Source organism: Triplophysa dalaica, chromosome 11 (genome assembly GCF_015846415.1).
Source record: "Triplophysa dalaica isolate WHDGS20190420 chromosome 11, ASM1584641v1, whole genome shotgun sequence".
In the NCBI taxonomy this organism is placed as follows: domain Eukaryota; kingdom Metazoa; phylum Chordata; class Actinopteri; order Cypriniformes; family Nemacheilidae; genus Triplophysa; species Triplophysa dalaica.
The window spans coordinates 2,346,261-2,371,262 of record NC_079552.1 but is presented as its reverse complement, the minus strand read 5'-3'; the positions used below and the strand labels follow the sequence as shown (position 1 = coordinate 2,371,262).

The 25,002-nt window shown below is 38.8% G+C and overlaps 1 protein-coding gene across 4 annotated transcripts in view; it reads right to left on the bottom strand.

Moving 5' to 3' along the window:
- Positions 1-7,204: 7,204 nt before the first annotated feature.
- The window catches only part of LOC130431469 (signal-induced proliferation-associated 1-like protein 2), an 82,876-nt gene continuing 65,078 nt past the window's right edge, over positions 7,205-25,002 (bottom strand). For 2 of the 4 annotated variants that reach the window (XM_056760510.1, XM_056760511.1), the window contains exons 15-21: positions 23,768-23,917; positions 19,764-19,914; positions 14,660-14,879; positions 11,496-11,627; positions 9,650-9,767; positions 9,099-9,180; positions 7,205-8,401 (exon numbers count right to left, since the gene is read on the bottom strand). In XM_056760510.1, coding sequence (XP_056616488.1) covers positions 8,255-8,401; positions 9,099-9,180; positions 9,650-9,767; positions 11,496-11,627; positions 14,660-14,879; positions 19,764-19,914; positions 23,768-23,917 — 1,000 coding nt within the window. In that variant the 3' untranslated portion in view covers positions 7,205-8,254. Of the gene's footprint in view, positions 8,402-9,098; positions 9,181-9,649; positions 9,768-11,495; positions 11,628-14,659; positions 14,880-19,763; positions 19,915-20,835; positions 22,639-23,767; positions 23,918-25,002 lie in introns of those variants that run through there. The other 2 variants (XM_056760512.1, XM_056760513.1) reach the window with 2 other exon arrangements.

Sequence of the window (25,002 nt, the reverse complement as noted above, 5' to 3'; positions counted from 1 at the left end):
CGATCATTTAGATCGCAAACATTAATACACATTCTGAAGACGTGAGTGTTGTGTTTGTCTGTGCCCTAGCAGGTGATGTGGGTGGTTGCTAAGGCATTACTATGCAGTTGCTAGGGTGCTTGAGGAAGAAAAATTGAACATTGAATAGCTTAGAATTTCCCATCTTTCCTCAACAGGCCACATCATCATGTGGAATGAGTTTCCAGGTTTGAGGTCTGACATCACAATGTATGAGTAATATTCATATTAACGCTGCAGTACACACTTAATGATCCCTACAAAATGGTTAAACACATCACAGATTTATTAACTATGCAGTAATTTTGGATATTTATCAGTTTGAAGTTTGCCTTCCTCATCGAAGTGATTCAACTCTTGTAGCTTCTTCACACTTTAAAATAAACGTGCTCTAAAGGGTTCATCGCAGCAATGCCATAGGAGAACCATCCATATTTTATGTATAATTTTGCTAGTATTCACATATGCAACCATCTAAATATGTTGGTTATTTACATAGAGAGTTACATAGAGAAACAAATGGTCAGTACATGCTAAAGCAGGTTTGTGTTGAATACGTATTTAATAAAAGAACTGTCTGTTCTCATGAGCTGGGTCATTACTTGATCTTTTGTTTCATGAAAGACTAAGATGACATTTACAAATTCCCAAAGTATGAGCGAATGGAATCAGCCTTGAATATCTGATCTGAAATACTGCCAATATTTTCAAGTCTCACATGAAACACTTGACCAATGAAACACAACAGTCATTGGTATCAGGTTTGAGTTTTTCTGTTGCGCTTTTCGATTGAACTGTTGTTTGATCTATCGCCGTAACAAACTCAAACTGAGCTGATCAAGTTTATATAAGCCACATGATACATTTAACTAACTATTCATGTGTTGAAGAGCACATATTTCTCCTGACTCCTTATTAAAGGGGTCATAGGGCGCAACTACTGTTCGTGTTTTTCAGTGTCTTTGGTGTGTTAGAAGTTGGATATTAGACACGTAAAATTGCAAGAATGAAAATGTGGAAACAAAAGATGCATTCTATCTAAAACCCAGACCTGCCTGAAACACCTTGTGTAACGACACCCCCACAAATCTATTTCAGTTGGTGATATGATTTGACTGAGACCGCCCAAATGTATACGCAAGGAAGATGTGTGTACCTGTCATACAATTGCTCTGGATCCTGATGTTCCAAATATGGTAAGAGGCGTTACATTTCCGTCACACGCTTGCAGTATTCCACCAATCACTACGCATTTTAACACACCGTGCTTTTCAGAGACATGAGCTTTGTAAAAATCAGCGCGGAAAAGAGGAGATACAAACATGCACGGTATGTCAAAAATACACCATTTTTTCCATGTATAGACATTGCATTACATCTAAAACAAACCATAATATTAGTTTTAGCCGTGTCATATGACCCCTTTAAAACACAATAACATGCAACTTCACCTGCTGAAGTGTGTCTGCTCTTTAACTTCGTTGAAATGTAGTTTGAGTTATAAAAGCTCCAGTAATCTGAGCTGTTGACTCCAGCTTCAGACAATTGAAAATCAATGTCGCCCATCATCTTTCCCAGAAACGGAAGACAAAAAACGCCCTCAAAGTAAACACGCCTCCTTAATTCTCTCTCTCATGGCATCCATAGAGTTTTAATAGTTTACATACAAATGAAAGTGTCAATTCACACCCCAGTTCTCAAAATCAGTTGTTGAGCAAGTACATAAACGATCAATGTTAAACTCTGTCTCTTCACCTTCATCCAATTTACAATTTTTATATTGCTGTCGGCTTTGATTTTGCGGAAATTGTTTAATACATCCTACTTACCCTTTATGTTCCAAACAGGGAGGGCGACGGAAAGCCAAAAGTCATGGACAGCAGCATTGAATTAAGAGCGACTGTTTTAGTTGTAGTTGTCGTCTTTGCTGTGAACGAGACTTATTTCAGCAACTGCCATCCAATTATCATCCCGGAACTAATTATGGTTTTGGCAGTTCAATTAAGTAATGAGTCAAAGAAAGAGATGAGAAAAATTGTGATTGGAATTACTTTCAGTCCAATTATCACACAGAGAACAGCAGGTCAAGTTGAGTTGTGGGTTGCAGTTGACTGTTTTGACCTTTTGAGCCTCTCACATCGTGTTCATGAGCAAAACAAGGTTCTATAATGATTTTTACATTGTTCTTTTAAGTATGGCAGAATACAGCAACCGTAACACTCAACGCCTTAACGTGAAATACAATATAAACAGGGATCAGGAATATTTACTTGATGTCTCATATAGATCGTGTCGTTTCAGAATAAAACCTTTTTAGATGTATCTCCATCATCTCAATACAGCAGGTTGGTAGGGTAAGGTTAGAAGGTTTCAACGTATATTGACTTTCACCTTTGAGCTCTTAATTCAGTTCGATTTGAACCAGTTTGATATTACATTATTCAGTAATGTTGCTGGAGGTCGAATGTCTTGAGTTTCAGCTCAGATGGGAGTCAGGACAGTGTAACGGCGCTCACTGTCTGATTTAAAACAGACATCAATACTCGCTTTAGTAGTTTTACACAAAGAAAAAAAAAACATTCATTTATCTAAACCTCGCTTGCTTTTCTCAATATTGTGCAGTTTTGTTATTTTTGGTCAATGTATTGAGTAGATGCAGTAATGTTGTAGATGTACAACACGGAGATAAAATCCCCTGCATCTGCAGGCACATTCAATTCAAGTTGATTTATATATCGTGTTTCACAATGTGCATTGTTCCAAAGCAGCTTAACAGGAGCAAATAAGAAAATCACAGAGAGGTCAAACACAGCACGGTGCATTGTGTTTATAGAACAAGAAAGATCTTATAAATAATATCTAATAAATAAATAAATAAATAAATGCAGTCTCCCGGAGAGCAAGCCAACACTGCCCTACATCATCACCATGTGTCTCATGCACCGCTTCACAACAGTTCTCTGTATTTAAACACTGACCTCTGGATGTCCATCTTCCTCCATTGTCATACACACACAGTTGTGTTTTGCTCCTCTGGCTTGATGGACAGATGGTTCGTCTACAAGGCAGGTGAGTAAGCGGGTTCTGAGCAGAGTCCTGACCCTTAAACAAAAATCGGAAAATTACAATAAAATTGATTTGATTAGATTTTGACAATTTGTATGAACTGAAATCAAATTAAAAATAGGTGAAATATTTTTTGAAAAACTAAACGATTATAAGAAATGTTGCCTAAGCAATATAAAAAGGTTCAAGTAAGGTCCTTAAATTATTTACTAGAAATAAATGTGGAAATAAAATCAAAATCCGAACATTAAATAAATAAATAAAATAACACATAATACGGTAAACTGTAAGTTAATAAATGAAATACAAAATGTATATACACAATTCTCAATATTAATAAAACTACAATCAGATAAAAAAACGATAAAACACGTTTAAAAAAAGGATAAAAAATACCAGGAAGAATTTCTAAGATGAAGAAGCCAAACTGTGTACATATTGTTTGATAAGACTAGACTACAGAACTACACCGTTAATATGAACAAATCATCTCAGACTAATTGGTCCTTGAGGAACTTGACGAGAAACATTTGAGGAAACTTAGAAACCTCTGACTTCTGTGAATCTAAGACTGTGATTTCTGTGTAGGAGAAACAATTACAAGCAAAAACTCTTCAGCAGGCGACTTTAAGAACACTCACAGCCGGTGTGCAACGGCTCTTCTCTCTCACAGATTATACACTCGCACACCATAACTGTGATGGACATAATAAATGTAGCATGACATCCAAATGTCCCTTTAAACCGCATGCCAAAACCTCCGCTCGGCTGCTTTCATCATTATTTAAACTCCCGCTGGTGTGCGTTCAAACACATATACCCCAAACACACCCTTAGAAATCACCCTGAAGCCTCCAGCAGTGGGGCTTTTCTCAGTATGACAGCCCATCTGCTTTACTGGCAGACTTTTCAGACAAAGATTAAACCTCTCCATTAGGCGAGACTCTTACAGACCCGACTCGCGCCATGTTTTGTACACACAGGCGCTTTGGCAGATCGAATTTGCCCAAACTGTCCAGCACAGCACGAACCACATAATAAAGACAAAACGCACAGACGCGTCAGGGCTCCAGCCAAGACTCTGAATATTGACTTTGACTGGTATGATGCACGACGCCTCTTCATCTTAGATATTTGATGACAGTCAGAAGATGCTCTCAGAGGACCACAGGAGCAGCACGGCTGTGAGCTCAGGTGTTCGGCGGGTGAGCAATGGTCTTGGAGGCCATGGATCTTCATATCACACACAAAAATGACAAACGCTTTCATGAACTGCAGACTGTAATCTGATTGGCTGGGTTAATGCAATTCTTCTGTATGCCATGGCTTTTGTTCGTCTGCCAGGAAACATGAATATCACGCAATCGTACTCGTAGTGCAAACATGGATCCATGTGTGGGTGGATATATTGTCTTATCGTGCTTATCATCATTATTTACCCTCATCCCAAATATGTGTATGACTCTTTCTACTGTGGAACACAACAGAAGATATTCAGAGAAATGTGGCTTTTGCGTTCATGCATTGGAAGTCAATGGGGTTCAGTGATGTTTGGTTTCCAACGTTCTTCAAAATATCTTATTTTGTTATCTGCAGAAGAAAGAAAGTCACGGGTTTAAATTGACATGAGAGCGAATAAATGATGGAAGACTTTTTATTTTTGGGTGAAAGGTCCCTTCTATACAGCTTAACATCAACTTCAGACAATTTCAAACTTCACATGCTGCACCAAAACCACATGAACTCAAAGTTTGCTGGAGAAGCTGTGATGTGTATGAAGTCATCATGTATCACTATAGCTGGTGTCTGGCTGAGCTCCGTTACCCAGAATCCTTTGCACAGGAGCCTTGGACAGCGCCGTACACGAACAGCTGTGCTCACCGCAAGCTTTCCAGAGGCAATAAAACCTATCAAAAAAAGAAATGATCCAACTCCTAAAATAGAGCAACATGCAAAATTAATTATTCGATCGGTCCCCGCAAAGACGTCCCTGTAGAGAACGCAGCATCTGTCGTGCGGTCCAAACACGTCTCCTGCTGGCTCCAGGTCACAAGTCGGATGTTTTCTCTCCTTGTGTGTTGTGGGAAAATCGTTTCTACGGTGAGGCTTTTATTAGCTACGTATAGTCTTGTTTAAAGAGCAGCTCAATCCATGTGGTTTACCCTCATGCTGTTTCAAACTTGTTTGACGTTCTATTGTCCACAGAACACAAACTTCTGCAGAGACTGAAATTGAAATCTTGCCCTCATGTGCCCGTCCTGATAACATGTGGAGAACAGAAACGTTTTCCTTAATTCATGTCATTCGGTTCCTGCGGGAATTCTCGAAGACTGTACATGTGAATTCCTCGCCTTTCCCACCACGTCTACCACTTCAATCGTGAGACATCTCTGATGTTGTAAAGAAATTCTTAGAGATTTATAGCGTGGATAAATGGAAAGGAGATTCTTTAATCTTAACGTGATTTATGAGTTTGGCCTCTTTGAAGCTTGAAGAAAACTGACATAAAAACAGAAAGAACACAAAGACGTCATTTACAGGAACCACTGAGAGCGGATAAAACAGTCGAGCCGCATGTTTCTTAAAGGTACAGGTCACCAAAAAACATTCTCTCATCAGCTTATTTTCATCATGTGATTTCAAACCTGTATTAATGTGGAAACATTGCTGAATATTAAAGAGCGAGAATCGAACATTATCAGCCTGTAGGATTGGGAAATCATTCTTTTACATTGAAAAGGATTAAATGTTTCACTGTACATGCGAGTAAATAGCAATTTTTTCTAGGATAGAAATGGATAGGATAGAAAACTAAAAACCCATTTGATAAAAAGTATTTCTTGCTGACATACACATCACGAGCGGTCCACAGCATAGAGGTGGTCCATCTGTGGAAGGCTGATAAGAGGCCATTAGACATGGATGTATTCTCAGACAGGTATTCCCAGAGGGGTCCTTAACGGAATATGCTGCTTCCATGGCAACAAAACCCATGGCAACAATAATTCTGCGTCCACTGAAGTGGAAAAATGTTCATGTCATCATCAAGTCAATCAATGTGAGACTTAATTATGTTATATTATTTCTTATATATTCATATAATATAATATTAGGGATGTAACAATATTAAAATCTCACAGTACGATAATATCTTGGTATTCTGAGCCGATATTCATTGCGTTATTTTTATTAAGCCAAATAAAGTCTTGGAAACATGTCGTAAGTATTTATTAGACAAATATTGAACGTTACAGTGATGTACAAATTAACCATGTCATATGCTTTCCTCTTTTATTCATCCTGTAATTATAACTGTTGCTGAGGGTCAAATGATCTTAAACTCCCTGTAATAAATTGAATAATAGCTCTAGCTGGACCTTGACAGAGCTATCATCCATTATGTTTCCTCACATTCTTTATGTTAGGCCTGGAAGACCTATCGCTTCATGTGACCACCATAATATTGAGACAATTTTGCTATTGAAATACCACGAAATCGATCATATTGTTACACCCCTATATAATATAATATAATGACATCTTATGTATAGAATATAATATAAATACATAATGATCATTATATAATATAATTAAGATGAACACATTTTATGTCATCATATCAATCAATCAATGTAAAGTCTTGCAGAGAAGAAATTTATTCTTAGCTCTCTAAGAAATAATATAATATAATAACAAAATCTTATATATAAAATATAATAATTATATAATATAACACTGTAAAAATCGAATTGATTAAATTATATTTTGAGTATTATATTATATAATTGTATATATAAAAATATTATTTATTATTATGTTATATTATATAAAATATTATTGATTCAATTAAAATTATTATTTGTTATATATGAATTTATATAATATAATCAAGATTAATATATATAGATTTTGGAAGGGGGAGATTTGTAATTTTGTGAGATTGTATTAAAAGTATGAATCTTTTTAAGTTAGTTTCTTTCCTTTTCATCCAGGGGAAAATGGAGTTCAAATTGAGTTCTTCAAATGTTTTCTATGATTCATGAAGTGGTTTGAGATCATCCCTTATTTTGTTCATTCATAGCGTACACTCCAACCAATAAAAGAAGCAAATATCTTTTACATCTACATTTATTTAAAAAAAAGCAACCAATGTCCCTTCTTCCATGAAACAGATTTACAAAGAAACACATTTGTAAAAGCAAAGAAACCAACAGTGTTTCCTAGCAGCGTCCAAATGTTGGAATGAAAAGACAAATCGACCGATAAATCTAACATTACAGACACAGCCCAGACAAAGCTACAGCTGACAGCCTTCACACAACCTTTCCTTTGATTTTATTTATTAAAATAAACTAATTTGGGTTAAATAGGCTTAAATAACAGTGTTAAATACTAGACAGTGAATCCAAGGATCTGTACAGAGATAAACACATTTTGGCATGTGGCTCACACAGTTTCAGATTTGACAGCGCTGTCATCACACACATGAGGATTCGGTGAGCTGAAGGCATGTTTAGAAGGATCAAAAACGCTGCATACACCAGCTTATTTCTGATTCCCTTTGAGGCACAATCCCAACAAACACAGAATGAATCAGAAACATGGTTGAATCGGTCCAGGAACAAAGTTGAGTGACTCCATGTTTATTGCCAGAACTCGATGAGGGTTAATGGAAACGATTCAAAAGACAACTTCAAGATTGATTTGAAACCTTGACTTCTCGACTTCCGTTTGCGTAACTGTCCAAAACCGCAGGTGAAGAATGAAAACTGGGTTCTTCAAGACATCCAGCCGTCAGGTCTTGATGTGTTACATTCATAATCCACCTCGATTTATTTGTAAGAGTCCGATTCAGGTGATGATATCGACTTGGTACAAGTACATTCTCAGTTTCTACCACCTGATGTGAAGGATTAGTAGGTTGACCTACTCGTCTACTCCAACTAGCACCAACAAAGTGTCCTCCAGTCAAGTATATTTTTACATTCGAATGTGAATTGGCTGCAGGAACAGCAATGCCGCTTAAGCATCTGTTGGACGGTATCTCGATGCTTCAGCGATAGAGTTCTCTAGTGGTTTTCCCCCCTCAAGGATCTCCTTTGGTCCCCTAGACGGAGAGTCTGGGTCCAGTTTTACCCCTCTCTCTCTCTCTGGGTAGATAGAGTCTCCGTCAAGGTTTCTTGTCGATGCTGTGAAAGAACCACTCAGTGAATTTCCTGAGCTGTGCGGCAGAAGTCTGACTCTCCTCCTGCAGTCGCATGTTGTCCTGCCTCAGGTGTTGGACCTCCACCTGGAGAATAGCCTTGTCCTCCTTCTCCTGGTCACAAAAATAAAACATTCAATCAGGATTACAGCCAACAAGTTTAAAGTATCTGCCTTGACGTTCCAGCATATGCTTTTTAGCGGCATCTAGTGGTAAAGTTGCGAATTGCAACCAATGGCTCACTACCCCCTCCCTTTTGGAGGACTACGGTGGCTGACACGGAACAAAGATGTTACATTTCGGCTTCTTGCCAAAAAAGATACAACACTGTGAATTCCATGTTAGGGAACCTGCGGTGTTTGTAGATAGAAATAACATGAGGATGAGCAAATTAAGTTTTAGGTGAACTATTCCTTAAAGAGGTTTCTGACTACAAATGATAAATTATTCTTTTGAGGGTTCCGCATCGACATTGTGAATATTCACCATTTAATATAGTAGTAAGTATATTCGTCAGTCACATTCAGAGCGATGTATTTCTGGCCATGGGTCGCTCCGTGTGTTTCAAATGTCAGGAAGCAGGATATGAAACCAGCCTGACACGGTGGCAGTTTAGTGTACTGGGTGCCCATTACAGCATTGTTCGGTCATCCTTCCCTTCAGAACGCTTCCTCTAGTAATGTAAGAAACGCGACTGACGCATTTCCTCGCATTTAAAACCCGGACTGAGTGCATGTGTGAGAAAATGCCGGTGGGCAAGCTGACAGAGACATTGAGGACTGCTGGAGTGCAGAAGAGAGAGAGCGTTTACCTTCATCAGGTCGTTCTGCAGCTGTCTCAGTATGACCTCCAGTTGATTGACTTTCCCCGTCAGTGTGGACGGAGAGGCATTGCTAAAGAACGAAATATGGAAGAGAAAATAAATATTAAACTCCAAATATTAGGATTGCGTTTACATAATATGTATCTATATTTATATGTATACATAATTTTGTATTTATAAACACATACATGCATATATTATTAGAAAAATATAACATATAAAATGTATAAATGTTTATATATCATTTTAATTACTTGATATGAATATGTAAATATAAATAATACGAAAATATAAATAAAGACATGTAGATATTTTGTAAATACATATACATGTACATGTATGTGTATGCTTTTTCAAATACAAATTTATTATTAACAGTACATAGATATATATTTTGTAAACACACAATTTTTTTATTCTGGATGCGTTTAAGATCTCAATTTTACACATATAATGATAAAAAAAATCTATAGCGCTCTTATAACAGCAGTTAATGATGCCATTTCTTGTTTACGATTACAGGCCCGTGTTTAACTGACCCCGCCTGCAGGGCGGCTCCCTCAGCAGCCGCCACACGTCGGGTGAGCTCGCGGGAGATCTGCAGGGCTTCGGCTCGCTGCATGTCCGTCATGGTGCAGAAAGATGCCACGCGCTGGTCTGTAGAAGAGAAAACAGCAGACACAATCGGGTCAAATGTGATGGTTGCACTTTACACACATACTTATGAGTTATTAATATCACGATGAACCATAAACAAGAGTATAACAATAGTAAATGAGTATTTGAATAGTGTGTGATGAGTGGACTGTATACAGTGGTGTGATCTCTGAGTGTTCAACCCTGTCGTGAGGAGGATGAGCTGATTTAAAATTCATGACACAAATAATAAGAATATAACTGTAAATAATGTGGTGTGATGATTTCTTTTGGATACATATGCTATTTAACAGTTTTGAACTGACCTTCAACCCTGAACCAGAAGGTTAAGGGTCGACTGGGATGGGCAGTATCTATATACCACTTTATCTTTTTAAATTCTGACAATGCCAGATACCTCAATATTTTTCTTTACATTAGAATAATATCGTTGATTTTCTGTGATTGTCTACATGCATAACTAGCATATTATTTTTTGTTTTTCTAGCATCTGCTTAGCGAAAACCAGACCATCCCACATATTACAAATATGACACCACATAAAGGTACATTAAAAGTGAATCAAAACAAAAAATAAGCATTTTAATGTATGCTCTGTGTTACCTCTAAAGACTAAGGGGTTATCGCAAGACATTTTTCCTGCGTTCATACCCAAACGATTTTCACTGTCAATTAGCTGACTGAACGTGCAAATTCACTCCCCGACATAGATGGCGCTTAATGAACAACAGTAACACCCCGGTACACAAGGTGGCGCTGCGCAACATTGTACGTCTGACACTCTCTTATCACACAGAAGAAGAAATCATCTTGCTTCCTCTTCGTCAATGTGTGCTCGGCAAGACCGTTTTGTTCTTGAGCGCCACCAAGTCGTGTTTTACAGTAACTTCATCAGCTCCAGGCACGCAAACAAAAGCGCCAATCTCATTGGTCGGCCTGTTTTTAACGCGGTGAATTAAAAAATAAAGAGCCTGAGGTGTTTATGTTAAATCAAGCTTTTTTTTTCGTCGTTGTGCATGTGTCACATCGGCGCCCTTTGTTAAGGAACGAGGTGTTAAATGTAGACGATAAACACACGCGATTAATCGTCCTGGTGTGGACAAGCCTTTAGGAGGTACATCCCATAATCCTTCATCATTTTTTATAACCATAAACCACAATATGGACAGCACTTTTATAGTTGAGATGAGCTCTACTTGTCATGAATTGTGAATTTAAATATACTTAGAACTATAGCTGTTGTTGAGGTGGCTCCTGCTCTGTCACGTCCTCTGTTTCTGAGGGTTTGTCTTTGTGTACGGCGCTCTATATCGTTTTTTCCAGACATGCCATTATGAACTAGACACAAATTTAGAGACGCTCTTGAAAAGAAACCGAAACGCCCCCCTCGAGGTCATGTGACCCACTACAACATTCACAAACAGGTTAAATGACTTGAATAAATAAAATGCCATTAACAAAATGATGATGGGCATCTTACTAATCCATTTACAGTAATGAAAAAGACAGAAAGGCACGCACGGGCCTAACAGAGGCATGTTTTCAGATGCAAATGGCTCAGGGGCAGAAGGGGGTGACAATTACCAGCCTGAGTGTTTAATTGTAGGTGGCAGCGTTTGGCTGTTTTGTCTGGGCGTCTAGCATGAACATCGCCTCAAAACGAGGCCGGCGGCTTTCTCAATTAAATGATGCACGGATGAGATGGAGAAAGGCAGAGGCGGTTTGTACCTTCAAAAGCTCTGGCCGCATCCACGAGGTGAGACCAGTCCAAGCCTGTAGCCGTGTCTGGTAGAGGCATAAGACCCGGGTCACTGAACTTCGACCTGTCCGCCAGGGATCCGTCAGAAAACCAGAACTCAGCTGAGGAGACACAAACACACAGACGGAGAGATGAGTGACACACACACAGATTCTCAACATGTCAACGTCAATCTAACAGCATCATAACAAGCTTCTCTGGGTTTTAGTTTCGGCACAGACACGAGACCAGAGGTGATGGTGACTGATAGAAATGGAGATAGTGTGACAGTCTGGCGTCCGATTCGGACCATCTGTCAGCGGGTCACAGGAATGAAGACAGTGGGAGTGACCATGAATAAAGGGTGTTGAATTGGTCACCTGCTTAAAGGGACAGTTCGCGCCAAAATAAATACACCGTCATCAAGTTGTTCCTAATCTGTATACATTTCTTTGTTTGGTTAAACACTTCAAGAACAAGAACGCTTGCAACCAACAGTTCTTGTCCACCCTTGACGACCACAGTAGGAAAAATTGACAATGGTAGTCAGAAGTGCCCCGGAACTGTCTGCTTTCCTTTGTGTTCAACATAGTTTTTTTCCTACTATGGTAGTCAATAGTGGCCAAGAACTGTTTGGTTGCAAGCATTCGTCCTAATATCTTTCTGCAAAAAAGGACAACTTGTGGTTGAGTAAATGACGACAGACTATTCATTATTGGGTGAACTGTTCCTTTAATGTCTCCTTGAGGACTTTTGAAAAACCTTTACAAATAGTAATAAATACACAACTCGCACAAATTGGGTATAAAATAGTCATCAAATGCTTTAAAAAGCAGTCTAGGTAGGTAGCGGACTAGGTTTTGGAGTAAATGTATTCCTCTTTGACAGCCATCAAGGGAACTCTAAACGCCGCCTCATGTTTCAATCAATAGCATAGCTCCAAACTTCTCGCCGTGGTTCTCTCATTCTCCTCGACCTGATAGACGGTAGACGCCGTGAACATTTTCCCATCTTACAAAGCTCTGAAAATGATGTGAGGGGATAAAACATTCTGCTTGAGGTGAAACTAATTCTTCTTATCTAATCCCTCTCTCTCTCTCTCTCTCTCTCTCTCTCTCTCTAACTCCCCTTCTCTCTCTCTCTCTCTCTCTCCCTAAGCCTCAGAGGTGTGCAATCCGTCAAATTAGACTATTCACTAGATGAGCACAAGTGAGAGAAAAAACCCGACCTGTGGAAATAATCAGAAACTCATCACGGAAGACAGCGATCTGCCTATCTGAAACACCGCAGGCCCTGTGATAAACCCAGCAGTAATGAACAGACTTTCATAAAACTGTTAAATGTGTTTATTTGACACGGAATTAGATGTGATTGTTTGCTTATTGTGTTGTGATAACGTGGACTTTAATGTCTTCATCTTATATTTCAAGTTTGGATAGACGATCTGAATCTTGAATAGGGGCTCACAGTGTGCACAAAATCTTTTGGGACATTCGGTCAATTTTTTTAAATGGAGATTTGTACATCATCTGAATGCTGAATAAATACTGTAAGATTTCTGGAATCTGATGTGGGAAATATGATATGTGAAAAAACGAAAAGTTGTCGATCAGAGGTGCTGTAGCAGAGCGCTGCTAAGAAGAAACAGGTTTGTTTTAAAAGCTCTCTATTGGCTTACCGCTGTAATGACGTTGTGGAGATTAGATGAACCCAAAAGTGGACATTTTGGAAGGTTTACAGAGATACCAAACTTCAGTGGGCAGCAACGAGTGAAGTTTGTAGAAGGGCTTTGCAAATAGTCAAAAATTTATCCTAATCGTCAATTTTGGCCTTCAACAATTATTAAAAACAAATAATCGAGGTAAACCGTTTATTGTGCCGCATTTCATTTTGCAAAAATCTTTTCTTGTGGCGTAAATAATACAATACAATACAATTTTATTTATTGTAACAAGATTCAAGATATGGAAGGAAGGAGGCGGGAACTGGAAGACAGTTAAAATAAAGATTTAATATAAATAATAATGTTATTGTAATAATGTCCGGGCCCGGTCCTCTCTCTTCAACGGTCCGGTCGCTCGTTCTCTTATATGCTCCCTATCTCCTACGTGATTTGAGCCCTGTGTGCGCACAGCTGGCGCTCATTCACAATTACTCACCGGTCTCGAACCACGGTCTCGCCCCGCCTACTCCACTACATTTATATAGCACAATTTAAAAACACCCGAGGGTGACCACAGTGCTTCACAGAGAGACGATGATCTAGGTTTTAAAACGCACTGCACAAAGATTTCAATTTATAAAAACACAATGATACTAAATAAAAATCCACATCGCACACCTTCCCTTCAGAGTTGTTCAGCTGTGCTATGTCTTTACATTTATTTTTCTCATTTTCTATGGTGTTTCAAAAGTAATCATGTTAAATAATAACCATGGCCAAAATAACCGTGATTCTGATTCGTATCATAATTGAGCAGCCCTTGCTTGTAGCTTGTGTCCGGCCATTTTTGTTCTCGATTTTCCAGCATCCTCTCACAAAAATAATGATTTATTAACTGTAGGAAATTTACAACATATCTTAATGGAACATGATCTTTAATTAATATCCTATTGACTTTTGGCAAAAAAAGAAAAAAGGATCAATTTGACCCATACATGCAACTTATGATCAAAATGTGTGAACCTCATTGCACTGGATGAGAACATGTCATTCAGACATTTTAAGGTGACCAATCACATTTTGAGGATGCTCTACTGGACAACATCGATATTTGAGCATCCTAATAAAGACGGCTGAGTTCTGAAGGGAGGAGTCTGTGACGCGCCACATCCTAAACAAGGCCTTGTGTTAGCAATGCCATTTTCTCCTTCCTCGTGTTTAATGTATCATGTCACATTAAACACTGCACGCTACAGTTCTCTCCGGTCAGGAATAACCTTATGAGACTGAAACTGAGAGAACAAGCAAGGGAAGGCTTCTTACAGAACGCTCAGTTGCTGATGTATATCATAAAACATTCAGATGGTTACTAACCTAAGGAGAACTGCTTCAAAGAAATATTTCACCTACTGTTGGACTGACATGATATCATCATACATAGTTCAGTGCCAGTTAGGTGTGGTGTTTGATATATAGGAGTGTCACACTCACTCTTGAGGTTGGATGTGGTTTGACTGAGGCTCATGCGAGGGGGCAGCGTGCTGTGATAGGGTGGAGTGCTGCTGAACAAGATGTCATTGGGCATGGCCTGGTCCAACATGGAGCTCCGCGAGCTGGCGTAGGACGAGCCCTTTCTATTACTGCACACGCTCTCATCAGAAAGGGTCCGATAGAGAGACCGCCGAGGTGACAGACTGCCCGCTGTCGATGCCTGACAGAAGACACACAACAACACAAACTTTAAGCTTTAACAATGCTTTATTCATATAGCATCGTGTTTCCTAACAGAACAAACGTATGCACACATTGACATCAAATCAACAAAAAACTAGATACATAATAATAAAAGAAAGAAAGATGGAACGTGAACTAATAATTGGTGAGAGTTTACAAAGGTTGTATTAGTTAACATCACTTAATGCATTAGCTAACGTGAACTTAAAGTGAAATATATTTCTATAGCATTAATTTTATTTTATTTGAATAGGGACAATAAAATTAACATCAAGGACAAGAAAAATGGACTGCACACAGAGATTATAGAAAGCGCTAGTTTGCAACTTTAGTCCCTAATAAGAAAAAAGAAGAATGCTTGTTACCAAAATCTGGTTACAAGCATTCTTCTAAATATCTTTCTCTGTGTTCATCAGAACAAAGAAATTTATACAGATTTGAAAAAACTTGAGGGAGAGAGTAAATGATGACACAAATTCCATTTTTCTTCCTGTTCCTTAAGGACCGGCCCTAGTGAACGACAGTATTTTTGGTTGTTGTTGTTGTTTTTATAAAATCGTCCGTCAAAAGATTTGTTACATTCACAACTAAAACATTTTTGTTTCGTCCACTCAACACATAAGCAAAAGCTTATACAGAAAATTGCTGAAGCTTCAGAAAAAAAATCACCAGTATAGCAGATAATATCATCACATCATCTTAAAGCAACACTATTGAACATTTTGCTCACCCATGTGGTTTATAAGCGCAATTGTCCGTAACCAGTGTTGTAAATAATGGTGCTGTATAAGCTTCCCTGTGGGCAGCGCAACACACATGAATTTGTTTTCTAAGCTGATGAAACCCGGGCGAATGCAAGAACGTTGTTTGGAAACCATTGCACTCTTCAGGGTGTGGGATGTGTTTACCGACCCAAACACAGAACGTACAAAGTGTGGTCGTAGCAGCTATGAGACTGCTCAGGTACCACCGGCAGTCCCTTTAAGAGTTGTTCTACCACTGAAATAATTTTAGAGTCTAAGGTTGAAAAATCTACATAGTGTTGCTTTAAATCCTGTTTCCATATCATGTCTTTTTCTTTTCATGTCTCTACTGTATTTTATGTTGAGCTGCTTTTCAACAATGGAAAATTGTGAAGTGCTATAGAAACACATTTCAATTGAATTTAAAATCAACAAACAGGTATACAAGGATGTCAAGATATGAAACCAAGCGGTCACAGGGAGTGCATCTGAGACCAACAATAACACCAGGACTGCACAAGTACAAAGCAACAGAAAACTCTTTCATTGAAGTGATTTTCTTGGAAGAGTTTGCTGCACAATGGACAAAGAGAAGTCGATCAAAACAGCTTTACGAATGAAGATGCATGCGGTGCAGATTTGACAAGAATATAAGCCATTTCATTTTATGAACACACACACGTGTCATAAAAGAGCCCTGTTTTTCTGTGCTATCTCTAAGGGCAGGAAGTGGACTGGAGGTTTGTATTGGATTGAATGAATGGTCTTATGTTGTTAAATAGCAGGATGCTATAAATAAGGTCTGCTCTTTATCTGCAGCTGTACACTATTGAGGAATGACCCCAGTGTGTCGCTTCTCTTCCGCTTGTGTTCGTTCTCTAAAGCAGATCCATATTTAGTCAGCTGGATGAGAGGGGTCGGCAGGGGCTCGGGGCACCTACTTCATACAAAACCACATGTCCAATGTCTTACAGTCAAAGTTAGACAGACAGTAGCTTGGTTGTAAAACGTCTTCAACTACTGCATTCTAACCCTCACGAAATCATAACTTTGTCATTTAAATACTTTACAGAGCCATGCAATACATCCAAAATATCTTAAACATGGCTTTAAGACAGAGTTGCGCCTGTAACCAGAGTTGGAGTGAAATCGTGCCAAAATACTACCAAAGCTATATACTGTAGATAAACTCAAGGGCATGAGCCAGAAGTTGGTTTAGTCCCAAATGAAGTCATTTGATCCCGCTTGTTTTATTTATAGTACACAATACATCCTCCACTATTTAAAACTTGATCAAAAATCTCCGTTTGCTGATCTACCATCAGAGGAGAGAAGGCAGACATCGTGGCTCGCGGGACTCGACAAAACTAAAAGCCTGCAGGCCGCACACCCACCCTCTGTTTTCACATCCTTTATTCTATAATCCCACTCGCTGAACCGTGAACCAAACCTCTCTCGCTGTCACATCAACACATTTCCATCATATTCTTCTCCATTTCCTTTTCAGCGTCTAACTTTATAAGACTACATCCCAGTATGAACTTTAGTTTCAAAACCTCTTCAAACTGGAGTTGAGAAGAACCTCCCACAGAAATAAAGAGAGATCAGGATATCATTGCTTTAATGTTTAACGTGCAAATAACGCTTTGTGACAGTCCAGAGCCAACAAGGTTTGATGTATAAAATAAATCTTGCACATATTAAGATTTACAAAAACAAATAACTTGGGGCACCCTACCAACACTTGATTGTGTATCAGACTTTACAGATGAAATCAGTGGCAAAGTTCTGAAAGAGAACAACAAAAACAGAGTCCTTATATTTTGATCACACTAGAGGTGTCACAATATACCGGTTTTGTCAATAACGGTTATATTAAAACCACAAATATTGATATTGTGTTAAACAATATTTTAATATCGTTATCTATTCAGCACCTATTTAAAAGTCTCTGCCTTCCTACTATTGTATTTGGATTGTAATTGGTTGACCAAACAAAAGACAAAACACAAAATAAACAAAATTAGAGATGAATTTGACTGATAGCATAATTGATTTATTAAAAAGGGCTTTGGGTACCGTGATAATATCGCTAGGCAGGACCAGGCCACGATAGCCGTGTAGTGATAATCTGATATTGTTACGGCCCTTGATCACACAGAACTGACCCTATTAAAGGGATACTTCACCCAAAATTTCTGTCATATTTACTCACCTTCCAGTTGTTCTGATAGACACAGAGAAAGATATTTGGAAGAATGTTTGTAACCAAACCGATCTCGCCCCTCGTTGACTCCCATAGTAGGAAAAAAACAATGGTAGTCAAAAGTGCCTCAGAACTGTTTGCCGTCCTACATTCTTCAAAATGTCTCATTTTGTGTTCAACAAAACAAGATACAAATGATAAAGTGAACAGCAAACAATTCGGGGGCAAACAATTTTTTCCTACTATGGGAGTCAATGGGGGGCGAGATTGGTTTGGTTACAAGCTTTCTTCCAAATATCTTTCGGTTTTCATCAGAACAATGAAATGAATAAAGATTTGGAACAACTCGAGGGGTGTAAATGACAACAGAATTTATATTTTTGGGTGAAGTATCCCATAAAGCAATAAACATTATTAACATCTTCAAGTAACAGCTAAAACTATCAGTCTTATAAAATATTTATTGATTTCATTCTGTGTATTCCTGTCCACAGTGCGTATAAAAGGACGCAAGTTTCTGGCAGGAGTTCCACCGGGAAAGAAAAACCAGATTGACAATGTTTTCCATTACGACTCAAACTCCACGAAGGCAGTTCGGTCTCTGCGGTGCTGGTGTGCGGCATTTAAAATAAATCAACTCCACTGGCACAGCTGAGGTCACGGACCAGCGGAATCTGTCACGGGTAAATAAAAACACACTTGCTTTTCAACCTCGAATCTAATCTGATTTTATATTACACAACACAATATTTAATATAAGCGTCCTTAATGAAAAACTTCAAGAAATTCAAATCAGGACGAACTCTGACCGTCTCCCCGATAACAAAGCTCTTACGAAACTGCAGACGCTTTGCAAAAATCAGGCATGAGCTGAAGAACAGGAAGAGCCCAGGGTGCTGAAACGTGTAAGATATCACGCCGTCACCTCAGCGGGTCGGGACGGTATAAAACACGGCGTCTTTCTCTCTGCGCCTCACCTCCCTGTAGGAGCACAATGACCCGTCTGCCTCGGAGGCCAAAGCAACATGACACAGCCACTAAAAATAGGCCATTGTGTATCAACGCTTTCCTGCTAGATAACCGACCGCGGGAGGGACGGAGGGACTCTACAGTATTTGCAATTACGTCTCCATGAGACTTCAAAAACACACAGCACCAACAACTTCCGCTCTTTAATCCACGACATAAAGGGAACAGAAAGCCAGCGAGCGCTCGTAAATCTGATTGGGAAAACAGAATCTGTCTGATGCTGTTGTGTGTCCAGTACCGGCTCCGTCTGATAAGCCACAGGTTTGCTCAGGCTTTATTCATTTCACACAAGGAGGTTATCAGCACCGGAGCCCTTTGTAGGGAACACACAGAGCTTGTATTGCTGTTCAGACCACAGAATGCTATGATTGCGACACAAAATGAGTGGAGAGACATTATCTTAATGCAAAACTGTGAAGTAAGTGACGTTTTGAATCATTGCATAATAAATAGACAGGTTTCAAATGCAATACATTAATTACCTGATATATTATGAGATACGTGTGCACCACTGGTTGAGCATCACTACTACTAAAAATGACTATGGTAGTCCAAAGTGACCCAGAACTGTTTGCTTTCCAACATTCTTCGAAAATATCATCACAACATTTATAGAGCTTGTCAATTGACATAACAAAAACAATAATAGCAGCAGCGTATGATCCTCTCAAGATGGCGGCGCCACTGCAACATGCAACATATGGCGAGACTTCCGCTTCACATTCTCTATAAAGACATTTGGTGTCGAATGGTGGCCAAGAACGCTTTGATTACAAGCACACTTCCAAATATCTATTTTCTCAGATTTGCAAAAACTCGAGGGTGAGTAAATGATGTCCGAATTTTCATTTTTAGCTGAACTGTCCCTTTAAAATACGAATACCTTTCTGTGGCCGCTCTCTGCAGGTGGGCTTTCGGGCACAGTCATCTTTAGATGTTCTTCTTTCGACCTGCAAGGCTGAAGACCTCCTTCTTTAAGTTTGTCCCTTCCCCTCTCCTGTAGTCGACACGCTCCCTCCGCCGCATACAGCTGCCTGATGAGAGAAAACACACAACCAGTACATCATGAGTGCATGCGGATGAAAGGTTGAGTCGGGAGGAACGCGGGAGGTTTGGAGTCCTGTGTTTGTTTGAGGAGTGAGAATACAGGTGTAAAGATTACTCATGCGTGTCAGGGGTACAGACGGGGTTAGGCGGGCATCCAAACAAACCAATTCATTAAAATGATTCACACTAATAGTCTGGTAGAAAGGGAACAGTTGGGAAGAGCGAGTCTAACCGTTTGAAGAAAGCCAAAGTGCCAAAAGCACCAAAGTAGTTTGACATAAAGAATATATGAGATGATGCAGATGCAGCAGGTGAGGTATCTCAGAAAGATTAATAACTGTGTCGTTTATAACACAGCCGTCTATGGGACAAACAGGAGGATGAGGGAGCAGCGGAGAGGGAGGTAGATGGATGCGTTGAGAGATCCGGGGGACGTGACCTTGATGATTCTCTGCTGTGATTGGTTGTGCTCTGTGTGGGAGACTCTAGCGGGTGTTACAGATTGCTGTTACATAGCCGCACACAGATATACACACACGCACTTGCTATATACACACAACAGCTCAACCTGAACCACAAATGAACATTTCTGCACCCAAATGACTGCATGAAATCCAATATTAACACATTTTAATCCATGTGTCTGTAATCCATCTTTGATTATTCTGGTGTATTTAAATATACAATAGTGATGTCCGGGCTGGGTGGCATATTTGCACAGTATTTGCTTTTAATGCTGCTTCAGGCTCATAGGCGTATATTTTAACAGACATAAAAATTTGGAAATAAAAGGCAAATTACAGTATATCAAGTAATATGGGTTTTATCCGAATATATAAAAAAACACAAATAAAGACTATAGGAAATAAACATTGACTACAGATTTTGATCCTATTAATATAATTATAGTACAGACATAATATTGATATAGATTGTTCATTTTTATTTATGTTTCATATTTAATATTACTAATATGATTATTATCACTAATAATAGTAATGAACTGTTATTATTAATATTTGAAGAGCTCTTTTCCAAAACGCATTAAACGAGTCATGTCATGCCATTTTGCTGTGTACTAAATCTATTCACTGCTCCATCAATGTTTCATGCCAAATCGCTATATTTCATTGTTTAAAATGTTCTGCAAGATGCGTTTCTTTCCAAAGTGCTATAAGTGCCGAACCTGTTTTTAGCCTAATTGCGATATGTCCTCTCGACCAATCAGAATTCCCTCGTTAGTGTTATTTGTATGCGTGTTATTTTTTTATTATTTGTTGTATGTGGTGGAAAATATTGAAACATATTTATTTTATTATTTAGTTTGTTACTATTTATTTTATTTGACTGTTATTTATTGCATGCATTTGCATCTATTTGATTTATATTAATTTATAGTATGAGTCCCTGATGTCATATGTTGCATGTTCTGTTGTTTGTTTGTTTAAAAAAAACTATTTTTTTGGGAAAAAAAGGATGGATTTGTAGCGTTAAAAAAAAAAAAAAACTTTGAATTTATAATCGACAATATTGAGGTTTCATTTAACAATTAACAATTAAAATTGAATATTAACAAAATGTATGGGTCTAAGAAAATGGATTTATAGCATTTTGGAAAAGAGCACTTCATTTGTTGATTCCCTCTGTTATTTTGTAGTAATTCTCCTGGGCTTTGTTTCTACTTTTGTGCATTCATTTTTTTTAATAACAGCATGGATAGCACACACAAATTTAAAATACGTCGTTAAAAATATATAACAACTTTTGAATAAAGAGGTAAAACATCAATTGCCATCAACTTTGACCAACATTTTTGACCATTATTGTATTTTATGTTTGTATAGTTAATATTTACATTTTATATTCAAGTGAACTTAAAGTTATCAAAATATAAAAATCCACAGTTTGCCTATCCAGGCAAACAGAACACAAATATCGATGACTCATCCTGCACTCACATACAGCAGCATTTTCATCAAAAAAAATGATAAAAATGAGCATTTAAAAAAGGCATGATAATAATATATTAAATAAGAATATTAGGAATTAAAAAAGTATGAGAATTAAAACCGATAAAACTAGAGCAGGGTGTCACAGAAGATCTCATCTACGACTTACTAAGCAGTCGCACACTAAAGATAAAAGGTCTGATGTTGTGGTTGCAAATACTTATCTTTGTAGACACTTAAATAAACGTAGTATGGCCATAAACTTAACTACCGTTAGACCCCTGCAAAGAATCGATTACTGCCAAGTAGTTTTAATATAATTTAATCTAATTAATATACACTCGAATATTAATATAAATTAGTTATAAAATAATTTGTTTAACAATTTGTTGTTAAATATTACAAACAAACATAACTTCGGGTCAGGCCTTGTGACAGTCGACAAGGTAAAATACGCATCATTTTTTCACGGCTTAAAGTGCAGTAATAAAGAGGCGGTTGCATGCGTTGAGCAGTATCCTCACAGCTGTCTGCAGCGTCAACACCCTCACCGACCCGCTGACCTCCGCTGGTGTGTGTGTTTATCAAAAGCTGTCGGTGTGAGGGTGGAGAGCCGGTGAGGAACAGTGAGGACAACAGAACTGGAGTAAAAGGGACGGAGAGGTCAAAGGTTAAAGGGAAACGTGGAGTCACATGTACTGTAGATACCTGGAGCGCTCGGCTAAAGCTGTGAGAAGAAAGGACAACAAGCCTTCGGCCCCACTGACAGAAGAAGCCAAAGCAGAAGAAACAGAAAAGAAGGTTAGCAGCTGCTTTCAAAACACCGAAAGCTTCACTGGCTGAAACACTTTTGTACGGTTTGTCTAGAGGCAGCGTTACATAACATGAAATAAAGACTCGAAGTGGAATAAACGCAGCATGGAGACGCTAACTTCATTACAAGGCCTCTTTCATAACAGCTGAGGAAAAACACCCGCGTCACCTCATCAATCACAGTGTTTAAGAGGTACGGGTTTAAAGACCGAAGCACGTCATTGGGTGAGTGTTTACTTAGTTAGTTCACAAACACATGCTGCTGAAACACAATCAGACATGCCAGTCTGTTCACCATAAACGCTAGCCGGACATTTGATGTCATCTGTCAGTCACAGTTAACTTATGTAAGGAGTCTCCGGAAGCACACCAGCGTCGCTAGGCGATGTTAAGATAAGCATACTTCGTGTTGAGGAATATCAAAACGGCACTAGCTTTGAAAGCGATGCATAATCCACAAAACTTAGTCTTTAAAGAAAAGCAAACACAAGTCTTTCACTAATAACAATGACGCCACCAGATTTTTTGTAACACACAATTCCCACACAAAACAGGCCGGGCCGCGGGGACTAAACATCACTCACAATAATGAGAAGAGACACATGCCAAGTGTATTACATTTGCGAGATTTAGAGCCTAATCGCACGTTTTTAACAAATCCATGCGTCGCTGATCTACCGGCGGATCGATAGAGGAAGGATCGAGTTTTTGCCCTTGAATGCTGAATGCTGGATGACCGTGCCGGAGGAACGACTAATTGGATAAAAAGAGGTGAGAGACCTCGGCCTGTGGCTAAATCCGGCTCAGAATAGAGAGAGAAGACTCTTTTCAACTTAATGAGTCGTAATGGCACAACATTGAAGGGCAAGAGCCCATCCTAGCGTCTCGCATTAAGAAATTAAAACAGCCTGTGGTTTTATTTTAACATTTACGTGCTCTGGAGACGTTTAGGTCTGAGAACATGCCCGAAAGTAAATTACACAACAAATTACGTCTCGCTCATATGGTGCGAGATTGCTTTTAGTGACCATCATTGACTTTTAAATTGACCCTGCCGGCATCTTCCACACACACTCACCCACACTCGGACAGATTTGGGGGCTCAGCAGCGATGGATCTCTCGTCTGCCCGCTTGCGCGTCTCGGTGCTGGGCCTCGGCTCCTGGCTACTGTGGGCTCTGGAACACTCTGGAGACGATGTGAGCTTGGAGCTGTGGGGATGCGGACTGCTGCAGTGATGTGAACCAGCACACATGAGATAAAATGAGACCGAGTAATCACGGCAACATGACAGTAAAGCTGCAAAGACCATCAGCATTCAGATGAAAGAGGGAAACAGAGTGTTTCCCAATCCGAGAGGAGATTTGATTAACAGGGTTCAATAGAGCTGTGGGTATATTGACAGCATTTTTGGGGGCATCTGCAATCCAATTCCAAACCACACAGATGAGAAGAGACAGCGCCACAGCGGGCCGGGAGCAGGACCCTGACCTTTCCACAAGATGATGGCTGTCAGTCTCTCCTGTTTTTCTCAAAATGAACTCATCTGCTCTGTCCTGACGTGTAAGATTCAAGCGAACGTACAAAACTGATGTTCAAATTGAATATAGAGGTGCGATGTGTATCGTTTGATTTCTGCATAGCCAGATATATCAACCCAGTGGTTTATTAATACCCAATGTGAAGGCACGGAGTTCAATAATTTCTGTTGAATAATCCAAGATTTTCACTGTGTTAAAAAATGTAATACCCAAACTAAATGAGTTCTGAAAATACAGCCGTGAAATAAATTAAGAGATCATTCCAAATGTTCATTTATTCAGCATTTCTAGATGTATTGTGGTCATTTCCGTCCAGTGTCTGTTGAAGTTCAACAAAATCAAACATCAGGAGTGACATAAAGTCATCCAACAGCAATGTCAAAAACTGACAGAATGACAAGACGCATGAAAATTGTGATAAAATCCAGTTTATCTGAAAAAAAAAAACTCTTTAAATGTAGAAATATTACTGTTATTATACTGGAATTGCTTCAAAGTAGCATTATCGGCCTATAAATTGTCATTTTTTCTTATATGTGTATCGGCCGATAAATTATCATTTTTAATATGATCGCCGATAAATGTCAATTTTTTATGTTATCTTATCTGCCTATAAATGGTCTTTTTTCTGTTATCGGTATCGGCCAATAAATGGTCATTGTTTATGTTATCGGTATCGGCTGATAAATGATAATTTTTTATATGATCGGCCGATAAATGGCAATTTTTATGTTATCGGTATCTGACTATACATTTTTTTAATGTTATCGGTA